Consider the following 16,994-nt stretch of genomic DNA (forward strand, 5'->3'; position numbering starts at 1 on the left):
TGCCGTGTAAAATGCACATGCAATGCCATTTTTAAAACGCTCTTGAGACATGGGCCTGGAGTGCATTTTTATGATACTGAGTAACTTTTGACAGGACATGCATAGAGCGCCCTCTTATGGTCTTTCTTAGATACAATGAAAGTCCTCATCAAGCTGTGATAAATGTTATGTCACATTGTGTGTGTATAAAATAAAGACAGAAGGTATTTATAATAGGAAACAGTTTTATTACTAAAATTCGTCTTATACTGAGGGTGCGCTCAATCTCTCTCTCTGTACTACTGTAGTCTTCATTGAAATCACAAGTTTGGGTTGAACCGCCTGTTGGGAGGGAAGTGGCTGGAAAACTAAAGCATCGTCCATGAGACATTAATGAGGGACTATATACAGGAAAAGGGGTGTGGCCAAGCAGGAGGCACTTAAATCTGCAAGCCTCAAGAGCCAAAACCAGGAGCCAGTGCTGAGAGATGAGGATTTAGAAAGAAAAAAAAGAAAAGAAAGATTTGGACACCACATGAGAGCATGCATTGCCGCACAATGACTTGTCATTGGGGAAAATAATAAAAACACTGCTGGAGACTTACAGTATTTACAGCAATCTTCTTTTCAACCACTCCCAATGCCACTTAAATTAAACTATGACTGTATCCATGTGTGAATGCAAGTTTACAATGGTCAGGCCTTTAAAAAAAACAACATTTTTTAAGATGGGCTACCATTTCATATTTACAATAAAACAATGATGAGGCCACACAGCGATACATGGAGAACAGAAAAAAACATTCTGAAAGTCTGGGTTCCTGTGAGAGCTGCTTTTAGTGGTTGGTCTCCATAAAAAGGGGAAGGGTGGGCTGGTCAGATCTTCTCCTGGATGAAGGGGTGCTGCAGTGCCTGGTTGATGCTGATGCGCTTGGCCGGGTCCAGCATCAATGTGCCGTCCAGCAGGTCCTTGAGCTGCATCACCTTCTTCCTCTGGTCCTCCGGCAGACGCTGGCCGCCAATCATGTCGGACAACAGGTCTTTGGTGGGGTTGATGGTGCTCATCACTGTCACCTTTTCCTGTGACAGGGTTTTGCGATATAAATAATATACATTTAGCTTTTAATACAATCGTGATAATGCATGTTGATGACACATTCCAGGTGTGTGCTGCACATGACAGCGACAAGCGAAGGAAGACTTCTTCAACACAATGTAGCGTCCTTGCTAGCGGCTAATGTCCCTCCATGGTAAAACTTCTAAATCATTAATCCTGCCCACCATGGCGGAAATAAAGTTTCTTCCATGTAGCATTATCACTGGAGCACAGAAAATAGATCAACATTCAACACTACACGTGGGAGGATACAAAACAAGCATAGCTCGCCACTAAGCGAGAGATGTTGAATGTAAACAGTAGTGAGTTGACTGATGCAAAGATTGACAGTAATGATACCAAGTATAGTATCAGTATATGGTCAGTACTAGGGATGTCCGATATCGATAAATGCGCTATAATGTAATATCAGAAATGATCGGTATCGGGTTTTTTTTATCGTTTTTTTTTTATTAAATCAACAAACACAAGATAGACGTACAATTACTGCTTGCTCTTGTTTAGGGAATTAATTACCGTATTTTCCGCACTATTAGCCGCACCTAAAAACCACAAATTTACTCAAAAGCTGACAGTGCGGCTTTTAACCCGGTGCGCTTTATATATGGATTAATATTACGATTCATTTTCATAAAGTTTCGATCTCGCAACTACGGTAAACAGCCGCCATCTTTTTTCCCGGTAGAACAGGAAGCGCTTCTTCTTCTACGCAAGCAACCGCCAAGGTAAGCACCCGCCCCCATAGAACAGGAAGCGCTTCTTCTTCTACTGTAAGCAACCACCCGCCCCGGAAGAAGAAGAAGCGCGCGGTGCATGCTGGGATATGTGACGTTTCATTTCCATTTGTGTGTTTATGTAAAGACCCCAAAATGGCTCCTATTAAGTGTGTTGTCTGTCTAATTATAAATAATGCAGACGAGGCGTGTTAACTGAGTTCTCAACGTTTACTCACAGCGTGCTCATAACCACATTCTAACTGCCAGCATACAACGCTTCTCAGGGCTACCGCGCATGCTCGTCACTATCGTTGCATGCTGGGTAGTGTAGTTGTTATATTTGCTAGCTCATAACATCACATTAAGAGACACGCTTAATTCAATACTCGCCGTCATTCCGGGTGGATTGACAAAAGACCTCCAGCCGCTAGATATTGGTGTCAACAGGGCATTCGAAGCTAGACTGCTAACTGCGTGGGAACAATGGATGACCGAAGGCGAACACACCTTCACTAAGACAGGGAGACAGCGCCGGACGACATACGCCCAACTTTTCAATTCGGACACCGAAGGAGAAAAATTCGAGGGATTTATGAATGAAGAATAACTTCAGAAAGTGAGCGTTATGTTTATTTTGTGTGTTGTGACATTAACGTTCGAGCAACATTATGTTGCTATTGCTCTGCACAATTTTGAATTTTACTATGTTTGTGATTGCACATTTGCGTACATTTTGGGAGTGAACAGAATTGTTAGAACGCTGGTTTTTAATATACGGTATTATTAAAGTTTGACTGACCTATCTGACTGTTTTTTTGACATTCCTTTAGCGCAGTTAGATGCGGCTTACAACACGGGGCGGCTTATAGGTGGACAAAGTTTTGAAATATGCCGTTCATTGAAGGCGCGGCTTATAACCCAGGGCGCCTTATGGTGCGGAAAATACGGTAGTGCTTATTTTGTATGTAATAAAAGGGGATAAGGAACTAATTTGAATATGTAATTTGATATTGTTACACTTTTATTATCAGCATTGGTATGACCAATACTGCCACGGCAACTACTTGGTATCGAATAAACTAACTAAACAATAGAATAATAAGTGTTTTATATTTTACCAGAAGTGTAGACATAACCACATTACAGCAGAAAGTAACCAGATATTAACAGTAAATTAACAAGTACATTAATAGTAGCTTTGACAAAATAATACAAAAACGAATATGACGCAATATGTTGCGGCATACGTCAGCAGCCTATTCGGAGCCTTATAACCTTCCGAAATGCTTCTATTATCATTAATATACCAAATAATTTATTGTGATTATATATTGTTACTGCAAGAAGTTGCAATGTATATTTTAGGCTACATTGCCCATCCCAAGATGGGAGGAAATGTTGCATTTCCTTCTACTCCTATTTGATGAGGAAAGTTTGAAAAGTTTAGACGTGTGCCAGGCTCTCTTACCCGCTCTGTTACTTTGTCCACTTCGATGTAGAGGAAGTTGAGATTCTGATCAAAGTGTTGGTCTTTGAAGACGCCTTTACGGATCATCTGAGGGCAGAGCAGCACACGATTGCATCATCGTGCAGCTTTGCGGGGAAGCAGAAGGCAAAACAAGTGTGGTTTGCGATGATGCAAAATGTCTACCTTGTTTGGCATCTTGCCCTTGACGTCCATGGCCAGTTTGATCATGTGATTGTTGGAGGATCCCGGCAAAAGGATTTTTCCCGTGTAGAGCTCGTACAGCGTGCAGCCCACCGACCACATGTCGATGCCGTAATCGTACGGTTTGCCTATGACTGACAGCCAGGGGATGTTAGCGGGCTGAAGAGAAGTTGCTTTCCGACTACAACAAGGGGGAAGGAAAACGCTTACTGATCTCTGGAGCTCTGTAGAATCTGCTGACCAGATATGGAGTGATGTCGTTGTCGGCGACGTGCGATGCCGACCCAAAATCGCACAGCTTCAAGATGGTCTTCGACTCGTTCACCTGCAGAGAAAAGAGGACGGCTAAATTAATGAGCTGTCACGACTCGGGAAAAGAGGTTGTCTGGTGGGTACCAGGATGTTGTCAGGCTTGATGTCAGCATGCAGGATGTTGCATCTCTTCAGCAGCTTCAAGGCCAAGAAGAGCTGCTGACTGTAGGAGCGCACAGCCTTGATGTGCAGTCCCACGTCTTTGCCGTACTTCTTCAGCACCTCTCGCAGGTTCATGCTGCCAGACAACACAACACCACACTTTCACTTGTCATAGAGGAGGAAAGTGAGGAAGAGTCATCGTCTTCATGCTCTTCTTCTGTGGTACCTGAGCGGCTCAAAGACCAGACAGAGATGCTGCTTGTGGTAGAAATGTCTGAAGAGACGCAGACAGTGGAACTTGTCATCAGGGTCGGCGTCGTTCAGCTTCTTGAGGAATTCCAGCTCTTTCAAACCTGTTTTCTGCCTGAAGAACAAAAACACAACAAACTCACATTTGTTGTTCAATGTTCAATGAACATAATCAAACTGCTCAGACTTCTGTTTTTTTACTTGGTTGTGACCATGTTGAACTGAAAAGAAAATGCATAAAATATAGAAGAAAAAGAAAATCATCAACTCACATGAGTTCGTTGTTCCGGATGATCTTGACTGCCACCTCTTGGCCGGCCCTGGCAGTGTCCCTGGCTCGGACCACGTTGCTGAACACCCCCTGGCCCGTGTAGCCGTAAACGTCGTAGCGCTTGTCCAGCGTTTCGCCAATATTCACCCCTTCAAAAACAAAGTTATTGTTTTCTTGTTATTGAGAGAGCGGTACCGCCCAAATGTAGCTGAGATAGGCTCCAGCACCCCCCGCGACAAGTGGTAAAAAATGGATGGATGGAACATTGTAATGCTGTTTTCTTACATCAAAGTGATTCTACTGTACACACTTATACACACATTCACTTACTGTAGTAACCCTCTGCATCGGTCCAGTTGTCCCTGAGGTTTGGATTCTCCTTGAAGTCCTTCCCGACTCCAGCTGCTCTCATCCTAGCACCCTGCGCATTAAAAATACATTTGGTTTAGCTCACAATTGCATTTATACTATTAATATTACCGTACTTTTTTCCAACGCTTTAAACCCCACAGCTTATAAAACTGCGGCAAATTTATGTATTTTTCATCATTAACAGCCAGTATGTTTTGTATTCAACACAATTTTCATAGAACGCCGACAGACACTGAAAAGGTGTATTGTTTGTGCTATGGCGCCAGCTTTTGGACAAGTTCACTCACTGCAGGTGCTGCAGGTTGAAAATGTACTTCCTGTTTAATGCCTTGAACTGGAAGTAAAACTGCCCATAGTGTTTCTGCTTAAAAAGGATTCTTCATTACTCCAGGAAACGTTAAAGTTTTACAATATAACTGAAACTATTTATACTTACTAAACCCTCCCATGTTTGATGTCTGTGTCAAGCAAGCGTCGTTAGCATTAGCAAATATGCTAACACGTATACAAGTGTCTGTTAGTATTATTAATTTACAATGGCATGCTTGTTGTATTGTTTTAGTTTCGTATATTCACCAAAACGTCACCGTGGAGTTATTTAGTCTGTTTAACTGATTGGAGAGCTAGCTTCCGCAGCTAGTGGATCCATGGTTCTGATTCTGATGGCGATGACTTCTATTTTGTTTGATCAGCCGTTTTACTGCCGTTTGACAGGCAACGTTTAGAAACAATTAAGGGGTGTAAATAAACATTCCCTTTTGTACCAGCATGCATCCACAGCTTATAGTCTGATGTGGCCAATGTATGTAAGAATGTTGTCTTCTAAAATTTGGTGGGTGCGGCTAAAGAACCGGTGCGCTCTATAGCCTGGAAAATACGGTTATAATAATTATTCCAACTGCATACTCACATCAAAGTCAGCTGCAAACATGTCGTCCGACTCTGTGAACATGTCGGGCGCCGATGGCTTCTTTGGGTTGGCCGCTGCAACGACACCAAGCGAGAGAGGTGAGCGTCTGGTAGTAAAACAAAATATCTGCTCCATGTGTTGACATACTGTGCTGAGATCAAAACATGCTGCAGGGGCAGACACACACAGCCAGGCTTTGGATAACAAGCCAGCAACTGAATGAACACATGACAGAGAGACTATTACACTGAAAACAGGCATCAAGACCTGCACTTGAAAAGTACTTTCTTCTCTACGCATTCATGAAACGGTTCATTCAGTTTCACTTTGGCTTTAAGCGCTCACAGACGAGAAGCATGTTGCTACATTACCGTCTTTCTCCTGGGCGATCAGGTTGTGCTTGGCCTTGATGTTGGCCTCGAAGGTGTTGAGGTTCTCGCGTTCATACTCTTTGACGTCGGCGGCGACTCGCTCCAGGATGTCGTCAGGCGACGGCGAGCGGCTGCGGGTGCTGCTCTGCGGGCTGTTGGGCTCCGACGCCATGTTGCTGTCATCGTTCAACACTTTGTATTTCTGTGTGGAGGACAGTTTGACTTGAATTGTTAGTTTGCGCTCACAATAGGTCTTGCGAGTATAAAAAAAAAAAAAAAGGAGCACACGTACGAATACAGATTTTAAACCCTTAATTTGCATTTTGCTCCTAAAATAAATCCATCCAAAGTTCATCAGACTACAGCAAAATATTCAGACATCTGTATAGTACGTTCAAAATAAACTTAAAACCATAACCATAACTGAATGGACAAGTGATTGACGTGTAAGTGTCATTGTACACTCTGTTCGCTGCAGAGCTCTGTGTGTCACTTCTCCATGCACACAGCCCCACTCTTAGCTTACACACTAAAAAGTATTTAAAATGGAAGAAACAACGACTCAAGACTAAATGGCCCGAATTACTAAGATCCAAACACCCCGTGGTAATTAGCGTATGAAAACAATAAAATTGTGTACTATTAGTGGGCGTGTTGCTTGTGATTTACTAACACTGTGTATGCAGTTGAAAAGTGGTGCAGACCGCCTTTTTGAAATGACGATTTTGCGTGTACGATGCAGGGCATCACCAGAGACGCTCTCATTTACTGCACATTCATGTTATCTCACTCCTACCTGTGGCGTTTTGTTATGTTTTCAAACAAGCAGAAGACATCTACCACTTTCTATAGGCATTTTAGAAGCAGTGCATCTACATTGACACACCTTTTTTTTCTTTACTGCTGAAGGTGCATGGGAAAGAGACTGCACTTCCATCCATCCATTTTCTACCGCTTGTCCCTTTCAGGGTCGCGGGGGTACTTACTCCGCAAAAGTGCATACTTCAAGAAGTTTTTGTTCAAGAAGTATCCTACTAATGTACTGTATATTATAAGTGAAAAAAAAAACAACATTAAAAAACACATCAGCTAAGCCCCTTAAGTCGTTTAGCAGCTATAAAATTATGTAGCTGAATGGATGGTATGTCTAATATCTTTTATTTCTACCGTCCAAAATGTTGATAGCCACACAGGCTGAGGATTCTTCTCTGCCCATGGTCTGTCTTTGCAGTGCCAGTACTGATCCTGCAGCCATGTGTGGAACTGTCAGTTTGCACGTCCTTCTGACATGTGCTAAATAAAATGTAAAATAGTGCTCGCAAAACAGCGATGAGTGTTATTTACATTGCGCGTGCTAAATAATTATATTTGCATCTTCTCCCATGTAGTGGACGTTTTGATGATCAGCATATATTTGGCATATTAATGAAGACAGACGCTAAATGGATTGAACACCTTATTCTGCTCACTTAACAGACGCAATCCACTTTGCACATATTTTATATTACCAAGTAGCGTATTGTTCTAACTTATATCTGTCAGTAGACTCCATATGCAAGTGCTAAAAACTACAACATGGCTAACAGGGAGAAGACACAGTCGAAGTGGAGGCACGTAAAAAAAGGACTGCCTACAAAACGGTGCATCCTGAAGAGACGGTCAGAAAGCAGCTTGTAGATGGTCTGTAAAACAACCTATGCAAGATTTTTTTTTTTTACCAGAGAATCATTGCATGTTATGTAGGGGAAAAAATACATGACCCTTTAATATGTTTTATGTGCATCTACACATGAAACTGTACCATTTCAAAATAATTACCCATGTTAAGAAAAAGTTTCAATAAGGAAAACTTGACTCTCAAATTTGTGTTTAACTTTGTCCAAACTCACTTAAGGCACATTTCTTCTGCCAAGGAAAGTATATTGTGTTTTTATTTTAAATACAACTTAGTTGACAGATTTCAGTGTGTGATAAGTAATTTTTGAGTATATTCAACAATACCATGATCATTTTGGTCACAATAACTGTGATAAGCAATTTTCATATTGTTACATCCCTACTGCCTTTCGCTGAACTTTTTGAAAACGCTGCAACAAATTCAGGTTTCTTAAGCTGCAACGACGACATAAATAGCGTAAAAAAAACCTGGAGGGACGGATAAAAGCAAGGCTGTCACATTTATTTAATGGGACTGGAAAACTAAAATGATACAAATGCAGGGGTTCCCCTACATGTAAACAACTGTGGCGCAACGCCATGGCAAGATTAACGCTGCCACACCTTCAAAATATTTTTGTTAATTTTTTTGGAAAACGGGAAAACAAATTCAATTGATATTGTATGAATGGGTGTACTGTATATAGTATATTTACATACTGTTGGCTGTAATACATTTGAAAAACAGCTCAAATATAAAAACATTTCTCATTGCTTTATTTTGAAAAAGAAAACAAACAAAAAAATCTATATCGCCTGTCAGAAGCGCATCAACTGGTCGCGCACTTAAATAAATTGACAACCCACCAAAAACAAGGAGAGAAAGTTGAAGAGAAAGGTATTTTAAGCTATCTAATGCATTTCTTGTGCAAGCCAGTGATAATTGCCCTAAATCTTTTGACACTACTACCGACAATAACATCTAACTTTATGCCGTGTTGCGTCTTTGAACCTCCGTTTGGATGTCTCAGTGTGAAGTGTGCACATTTCCCCGTGCGTCTGGTTTTCTTTGGGCACCCCATTTCCTCCGACATTCCAAAAATATTCATGTTGGGTTCAATGGAGACTGCAAATTGTCCATAGATATGAATGTGAAAGATTGTTTATATACACTATATGTGCCTGCGATTGGCCATGCTAATTTGAGTTAGATTGTCTATGAGCGAGTCCATTGTACGTTGTTAGCATTAAGCTAGTGGCATCAGAGCTCAACCTTCATCCTGCATAATTGTATTGCTTTTTACAGTTTATTCCAAATTATATTTTTAATACAATGTGATTACTACATGTATGTGCACTTCATGTGTATTTGTAATGTGCTTTCTTTAGTGTGGTTAGTTTTACAGTGACTTCATTGTGAAGAATATCAACAAAACACTGTCTACATATTTGGCAAATTAACTTGCAACATTCAGGCAAGGTAGAATAAAGTGTAGCCTGTGTTACCTTTTGCAATAAGCAGCAACAATTGAAAGTGCATCGAACAAAGAGCACGGCCTACCAAGTTAAATTCCTTGAGTTAAAGCTGATTGTTATTCTTATTATATAGGAAAAACATGTTAATAATAATATTAATGGTAATATTAATAACCTAACACTAATATTTTGGTATACATACACAACATATTTGTTTAGCCTTTTTCAAGAAAATATATGCATCATTGCAAATCAAAATGATCATGTCATCAATGTCATATTGACCACGACCCTAGCCACAACCCCACGTATATAGTGGCAATCTTGAGGAAACCCTAAAATGTGTTCAAATTTTGCAAGTTATAGTACATTTAAGTGTCAGAGCCCTTTAAAAAGGGTTCAGCTGACAGAATAAGATTAGTAAAGAATAACAGAAAGAAAAGAAAATATCTTAAGGGGGTTAGATATTGCACTAATTAACACAAAGCTAGAATGTGGGTGTTTTGTTTAGATAGTTTAACATATATTGATTGACCTTTATTGTATTGTTTTGAGTATCTTTAATGTACAAAATGCAAACCTCAATTGTTCTGCATGCAGCCCTCGCTAAAAAACATCCATGGTTTGTGTAACTGACCTGTACAATGGCCATTCGCTGCTGTCTGCGCTGCTCAATCAAAGCCTCTTCATCGATCTCCTCTCCATCGAAATCATCTAACCTGCAAATAAAAATATAAGCATTAGTATTTCATATGCCAACGAGCCAAAACGTGGTAAACTGTAGATTTAGAGATGTTTTAACGCACACGTCTTCTCCTGAGGACTCCTGGTCGACCTTCATGCCCTCTGAGAGGCTTCCCTTGAACTTGTCTTCATCTCTGCTGCGACGCCGCCTCCTCTCACGATCGCGTGACATGGAGCGTCGGTACTGTCGGAGTCTCCCGTAGCGATCTCTGTCTCCGGACCTGATGTTCAAGGAGGGAGCGTTGTTAATGACGTCACGGCAATCTTCCAACATGAGTCTGGCTGAGTGACAGCACCGGTGTCTCAGTGGAGACCTGCTCCGTCTGCGAGGGGACGAGCGGGAGGGTCGACGGGGGGATGGAGAACGTCGTCTTAGGGGCGAGCGACTTATCCTGCGGCGCATGGGCAACTTGGGACTGTTGTCTCGCCCTGGCCCGCCTTCTGGTCGCAGTCGCTTCCTGTGTGAGCGTCAAAGCAGGAGTCAAACGATGAAACATGACAGCGAGGCAAAGTGACGTAAAGGAAATTTTTTCACGAACCTGAGCGGCGACTCCTGCCTCTCAGCGTCCCTCCTCCTGACGTCCGGTGAACGGCTACGTCCTCTCCTCGGCGGCGACCTGGCCCTAGGGACGGGGGAGTGGCTCTGCTTCATGCGATCTGCAGCGCCGGCCGAGGCATGGCGGGAATCTCTATGGCGAGGGGAGGGGCTACGCTTTTTTACAGGGCTGGGAGCCGGCATTCTGTGCGGCGAGCGATTCTCCTTCCCAGACGATGCATCTTTTGACGGAGACTTAGTCGGTCTTTTGTCGGTGTCGGAGCGACTCGGCCGCTCACGTCCAGGTGATTTGGACCGCGGCCTCGCTTTTTCCTGGACCGGCCGCTCGTCCCGATGCGGTGAGGGACGTTTCTCAGAGCGACTAATTTTCTGCTCTGCTCTCCAGCTGGGTGGGGAAGGAGACTTCCTACTTCTCTCCTTGGACCTATCAGTGCTTTCTGAATGTTTTCTCTCTTTTGAAGCACTCCTTCCACGCCCTCGGTCTTTGGCGCTGATGTCTTTCTCCTTGCTGCTTTTGCTCACCTTATCCTGTTTGGACTCTTTTACAGGCCGGACCGTGGCCTTGTTTGGACTATGGCGCTTGGAGGCAGTCTTACTGGCCTCTGTCGATTCCCTTCTAGCTTTACCACTTCCCACTCCCCGGGGAGATATGGCTTTCCCCAAGCTGCCTCGCTGGCGCTGTTCCCCGTTTCTGACCCGATCTCCATCTTCTTCTGATCCGGAGTTATAACCCTGCAAGATGAGGCCCATTCCTGACTGGACCTTGCCCTCCATCAGCTGGCTGTCCAGCTCGGCTTTGATCATGGCCCTCTGCTTCTCCAGGTCTTCCAGCACAGCCCGGTCATCCAGACTCGGGTTGCCCGAGGAAGGGGAGGAGTCGCCTTTCTTTTGGCCAGAGGAGGCGAAGATGGCAGCCGCGGAGGGAGAGGCACCCTCCTTATTACGCTTGTGTTTCCTGTGTTTGTGGCGATGCTTGCGTTTGCGGTCCTTGTCCTCGTCTGAAGCGTGCTTGTGTTTTTTGTGCTTACTGCGATGTTTGTGTTTTTTCCTCTTGTGTTTGCCGCCACTGCTGTGATGTTTGGGGCCCTCCTGTGGCTTCTCGCCGTTAGTCTCGGCCTCATCCTAGGAAGAGACGAACATAGATCAACTACCACTCTTAACTTGTAATTGTTTAAATGCAATTTAACACAACTTTTAAATAATGGACACAGGATACAACTTAGAGGCCCTAATATGCAAAACGTTCTATCTATTGGTACCCGCTGTTGTGTATTTGGGATCTGCATATGTCACGAAAATGTTGAAACCGGTGAGGCATTGCGGAGATATTTATAAAACAATTTTGCCTTCCTTCATACTTAGGGCAAATTAGCTTTTTTTCAATTAGTCCAATTTGGTGACGTTTTTCCAAAGTGTGACGTCAGCGGACTATCCATGTTATAAATTTACCCAAAGTGCTTTGCACGAGTCCGCAATTGTAGTCCAACGATGTAGAGTCAATAAGCTCCTTTTTCGCTATCCTCTTGTTGTGGGGCAGAATGGCTCGTACATGGACATGTATCCTCTGCAGTTGTCTTTTCTAATACAAAGTAGTGTATAGTTCAAACTTAATTTATCAGCAGACATGCTATGGAAGCACTAAAAAATACAACATTAATGACTGGGAGAAGACGCTGTCTAATACAGCGGCACGTAAATAAGGCCGCCCATTAAGGAGACTGTCAGACAGTGACTTAAACGGTTTGTAGAACAATCTATACAAAATTTTGACAAAGGAATCATCATTACAAGGAAGTGTTTTAAATGTAGAAAAAAAATCATATTAGCCCTTTACCTCTTCTTCCCCCTCCTCTTCAGACACATCTCCACTGTCTTCATTAGCACTTCTCTCTTGGCTTTCCATCTCCTGTTTCCTGTTCAATTCAGAAAACAAATGGATGTATATAAAGCGCAGACCCGTAACCAATGGCAACCAAAACAATACTGTGCAGTGAATAGAACAACAAACATCTAACCTTTTTTTGGCGACTGACGTTTGACAATTGGGTTCAATAATACATTTATTAGCATTCACTTTCAGACTAGTCGCTAAAACCTAGTGGATTTCCTTGCTAGTGGTTTGATTTCGGTATACTTTACTGCGGTTACGAAAGACGCGGAGTTTTAATTAAATAAGTAATGAGGATTAGTCAAAAAGACCATAAATATATATAAAAAAACGATTTACAACTGCGCATACATGTGCTCTGGTGTTGATGTGCTCATTAATTTGCAGTCTCTAATGAAAGGTAGCCACTTTATTAGGCACCTAAGTCAAAATGGGGTTCAAGCATTAGCTCCCACATGCTAACCCATCCTAGCCATCAGAGGCATGACTACACCAAATACGTTAGTCAAAATGAGATTTGTGAACGTTACATAACACAAATACTGTATAAGAATATGCAACATGGAAACGCATTTACATACAAATATCTATTTTGCGTTTAGCAAAACTTAAAAATGTTAGCTGAGCTAAGCTAAGATCATTGCCGATTCCTGGCAACAGTGTTAGCCAACCACTGCTGGCGAGCAAACGATAAAATTGCTGGGTAATTAAGTTAAAAATCTTAAATATGCTCCTCTGCAATAAACGCGAAGGTAAAATACTCACATGTGCTCGTTGAAATTATTCATTCGACTCGCCGTGATATCCATCTCTACATCGGCCATTTTCCTCAACCGAGCAAGCCCTTCTTCTTCTTTGCCAATAAACAGTGATTCCTCACTAGACCGCCTCCTCTCGCACAGGCGGCGCACCGCATGACACGAACATATATCAACTCTCCTAATTCTCCAGGAGGGGGCGTTCGTGCACCTTACATCGCCGCACGGGCCACACTGGTATACTTCGAAAAAAAGGACCTATATGTACATTTATGTGTGATATTGTGGGCCCTATACAAGAATGTGCAGTTTGCAAAAATGACTAGATTAGATTACATTAGTTTATTTCAAAGGGGACAATGCAATTTCATAAAAGACATGACAACACATGGTTAAAAAAGCCAGAATTAGCCAGAAGGCTAGTTTTCATCTGTAGTCCCCTGGCCACGATGTAAAAAAGCCAGTACAATTACAATTTAAAAGAAAAAGAAAAGAAAGAGAGAGAATAAGAAAAAAAAGCACACCATACATATACAATATGATAAAAAATAAAATACAACATCACATCATAACATTTATCTTAGCATCAAAACAGGCTCATCTTTTAGTGCTGGCAGCTGTAGGCATTGATAAGCCACATATTCAATTTTTTTGTGAAGGCCTTGTAAGTTGTGACCAGTTTAACCTCCTCAGGTACTGGGCTCCACACATTTGCGCTCCTTACTGACCAGGCCGACTTACTGAAAGTGCTCCTGTGCAGAGGAATATAACAGTCACCTCTGACAGAGCCTCGAGTGACGCGCTCACGGCTCTTTCTTTGGCTGATGAACTCTGCCAGAGGATCTGGAGCCAATTCATGCAGTACTTTATAGGTCACTTTTAAGTCTGCAAATGTATGAAGACTGTCCCAGTCTAAAATACTGTATTTTTTAAAATGGCACAGTGATGATAGTGCCTGGGTGTTTTATCCATAACCTTAATTGCTTGTTTGTACAATATTTCCAATGGGTTTTTTTTTAACTCTGACCAGCCGGAGACCAGCTGGTTAAGGCAAAATGACAAACCAATATTCCTAGTAAAATCAAGTGAAAGTTCATCAGCATTAATGTATGGAGGTTAATTTGTGTCTTTGGACACTGAATTTATGTAACTTAATGTTTTGCGTTTCAATTTTGTGAGCTGAATTGTTTTTACATGAAATTATTCAGAAAAATGTATTGAATACCAATTTGTGAGCAACATTTGTGTGCTTAAAATAAAATACTGTGATTTAAAATCCATCCATCCATGGACAAGTCGCCACCTCATCGCAGGGCCAACACAAATAGACATAATTATTTGTGTAAACATCCAGTGTGTAAAAAAAAGATCAGTATATAAAGATTCTATCTGGAAAAATCGGTGTAAAAAATTCAGTGCAGAACAATTCTGTGTCAGAAAAATTTGTTGCTGCAAAACTCAAGACCCACTTCAAGTCAATTAAGACTAAAGCACTTAATTGACTGGTTCTAAGACTGGATCGAATGCTTCAGTCTTATTTTACCGAAAGTGAGTCTTAAGTTTGTCAAAATACAGTGATTTAAAATGAATTGTATTGCTGATAATAGAGGTAATTATTGTTATTATTCATTATCAATAGTGCTATTTCTATTGGTACTTGTATTGCTCCATTTGTTGTGTAATAAGGTTCATTGTCATTTCTTTGTTATTAATATTTATTTCACTAACTGCTTCTTTGCTATCACTTCTACCATCATATTTGTACATATCCTATTCGCTGATGCTGTTCTGTTGTTGTTGTTGTTGTTATTGTTGTGTTTGCTGTTGTTGTTGTCTCTCTGTCTTATCCCCCTCCTGTCCCCACAATTTCCCCCTCTGTCTTCCTTTTTTTCTCTTTCTATCCCCTCCTGCTCCGGCCCGGCTGCACCAAATAATGATATAAATACATTCAATAAAGTTATGTTATGGGTTATGGGTTATACTTGTTGTATAGCGCTTTTCTACCTTCAAGGTACTCAAAGCGCTTTGACAGTATTTCCACATTCACCCATTCACACACACATTCACACACTGATGGCGGGAGCTGCCATGCAAGGCGCTAACCAGCAGCCATCAGGAGCAAGGGGTGAAGTGTCTTGCTCAAGGACACAACGGACGTGACTAGGATGGTAGAAGGTGGGGATTGAACCCCAGTAACCAGCAACCCTAGGCAACAAGAGTAGTATCCCACACTTCTCTTATGTAAAGTAAATCTGTACAGCCGATATGGGCAGCTACATCAACAATATGATTTGTCTGAGTAGCTGGACAGGACAAAAAAAAAAATAATAATAATAATTGTGCAAACATCCAGTGTGTAAAAAATCAGTGTAAAAAGACGAGTGTCAAATAAATTCATAGCAGAAAAAGTCAGTGTGAGAAAAATTGGTGTAGAAAAATTCAGTGTAAAAGAATCAGTGCAGAAAAATCAGTGTAAAAAAATCAGTTTAGAAAGATTCAGTGTAAAAGAAAATTCAGTGCAGAAATATTCATTGCTAAAAAACTCAAGACCCACTTCTGGTAGATTAATACTAAAGCACCTCATTGACTGGTTCTGAAGCTGGATCGATTGCTTCAGTCTTATTTTACTGGAAGTGAGTCTTATGTTTTGAAGCAACATTGCGCTGAATTTTTATGCACACATTTTGTTTACACTGAATTTTCTTACAAGGATTTTTTTTTCATAGAATTTTTACACACTGACTTAAAAAAAACCCTATTCAAAACAAACTGCATTTTTAAATACACATTTTGCTCACAAAATTGTATTCAATAAAATTGTCAGCATAAATTGATCATTCATAAAATTCAAATGCAAAAAAATCAGTTTCATAAATTCAGTGACAAATAAAATCTTTTGTAACAAAGACACAAATTAACCTCCGTACTATAGCCACAACAAAGGATGAAACAAGTCATTGACTGTGTTGTGCGCATCAGATTTACGTCCTTTGACTTGGTAATAGAGCGGACTTAACAGATGCGAGGTCCACTCGGAGCAAAACACAATAAAGACGGACAGAGCCATAAAACGTGAGGTCCAACAGATGCTGGGTAAAAGGAGAACGTCTGATCTATGCTTCACAATTGTTCTTTGTGCCACTTTTATAGTATTTTTTTGGGAGCAGGATAGATGCTTGTGAACTTCTCTTGTGGTCAATGAGGCATACGGCTTAGCTGAGTTTGTCTTGGCGTATTTTTGACCATTTTCTGGCAGGAAAAATGCTTTCATTTTAGGGCCTATATTAGAAATGTGGACATGCTGGTACTGATACTGTAGTTCTTCCAAAATAATGGATCTCAAGTACATGAGAAGGCAAATATCTCTTTTTCACTGTTCAAAAATGAAACTTGTTTGCTGACTCTGCAAACGTGGTCCAGCCACACATCATTCCACACAGACATGGCGTTATTACTGAGTACTTGTGGGGAACGGCGAGGCTGCACACGTAACACATCATCCCTCTGATCACACGTGCATCAAAGGACTTTTATAGACCGAGGTTTTTGAGATGTTGGCACATTTGTCAGGTCAAATGTCCCAGAAGTTGAATTATGTCCGATGAAGTGATTGAAGTTCTTATAAATGTTTTGTTTTTTGACATGCAGACTGGTGGCCAGTGTTGGGTTAGTTACTGCAGAGCAGTAACTAGTTACAGTTACTAGTTACTTCATTTCAAAAGTAACTCAGTTACTAACTCAGTTACTTACACCAAAAAGTAATGCGTTACTGTGAAAAGTAACTATTTAGTTACTTATTTTTTTCTTCTTCTTTTTTTTTAAAGCTCCCATTAATGCCCTTTTAGCCT

At 41.3% G+C, this 16,994-nt stretch overlaps 2 protein-coding genes across 5 annotated transcripts in view; one reads left to right on the top strand and one right to left on the bottom strand.

Annotated features, from left to right (window-relative positions):
* The window catches only part of pxdc1b (PX domain containing 1b), a 50,664-nt gene that overhangs the window by 1,783 nt on the left and 31,887 nt on the right, over positions 1 to 16,994 (top strand). Inside the window, exon 1 of one of the 4 annotated variants that reach the window (XM_061965255.1) lies at positions 16,141 to 16,239. The exons of the other annotated variants lie outside the window; for them this stretch is intronic. The gene's annotated coding sequence lies outside the window, so the exon portion shown is untranslated. Of the gene's footprint in view, positions 1 to 16,140; positions 16,240 to 16,994 lie in introns of those variants that run through there. 4 annotated transcript variants of the gene reach the window in all.
* Positions 205 to 13,279, bottom strand: prpf4bb (pre-mRNA processing factor 4Bb). Its single transcript, XM_061965250.1, has 16 exons — positions 13,154 to 13,279; positions 12,335 to 12,413; positions 10,484 to 11,622; positions 10,241 to 10,402; positions 10,007 to 10,165; positions 9,838 to 9,919; positions 6,069 to 6,270; positions 5,698 to 5,771; positions 4,746 to 4,836; positions 4,417 to 4,564; positions 4,122 to 4,259; positions 3,878 to 4,031; positions 3,692 to 3,806; positions 3,464 to 3,615; positions 3,281 to 3,367; positions 205 to 1,059 (listed from the first exon to the last, which is right to left on the bottom strand). The coding sequence occupies exons 1-16, from the start codon at positions 13,210 to 13,212 to the stop codon at positions 856 to 858; spliced, it is 3,045 nt and encodes a 1,014-aa protein (XP_061821234.1). The 5' UTR covers positions 13,213 to 13,279; the 3' UTR covers positions 205 to 855.

This window comes from Nerophis lumbriciformis, linkage group LG07 (assembly GCF_033978685.3).
Source record: "Nerophis lumbriciformis linkage group LG07, RoL_Nlum_v2.1, whole genome shotgun sequence".
Lineage (NCBI taxonomy): Eukaryota > Metazoa > Chordata > Actinopteri > Syngnathiformes > Syngnathidae > Nerophis > Nerophis lumbriciformis.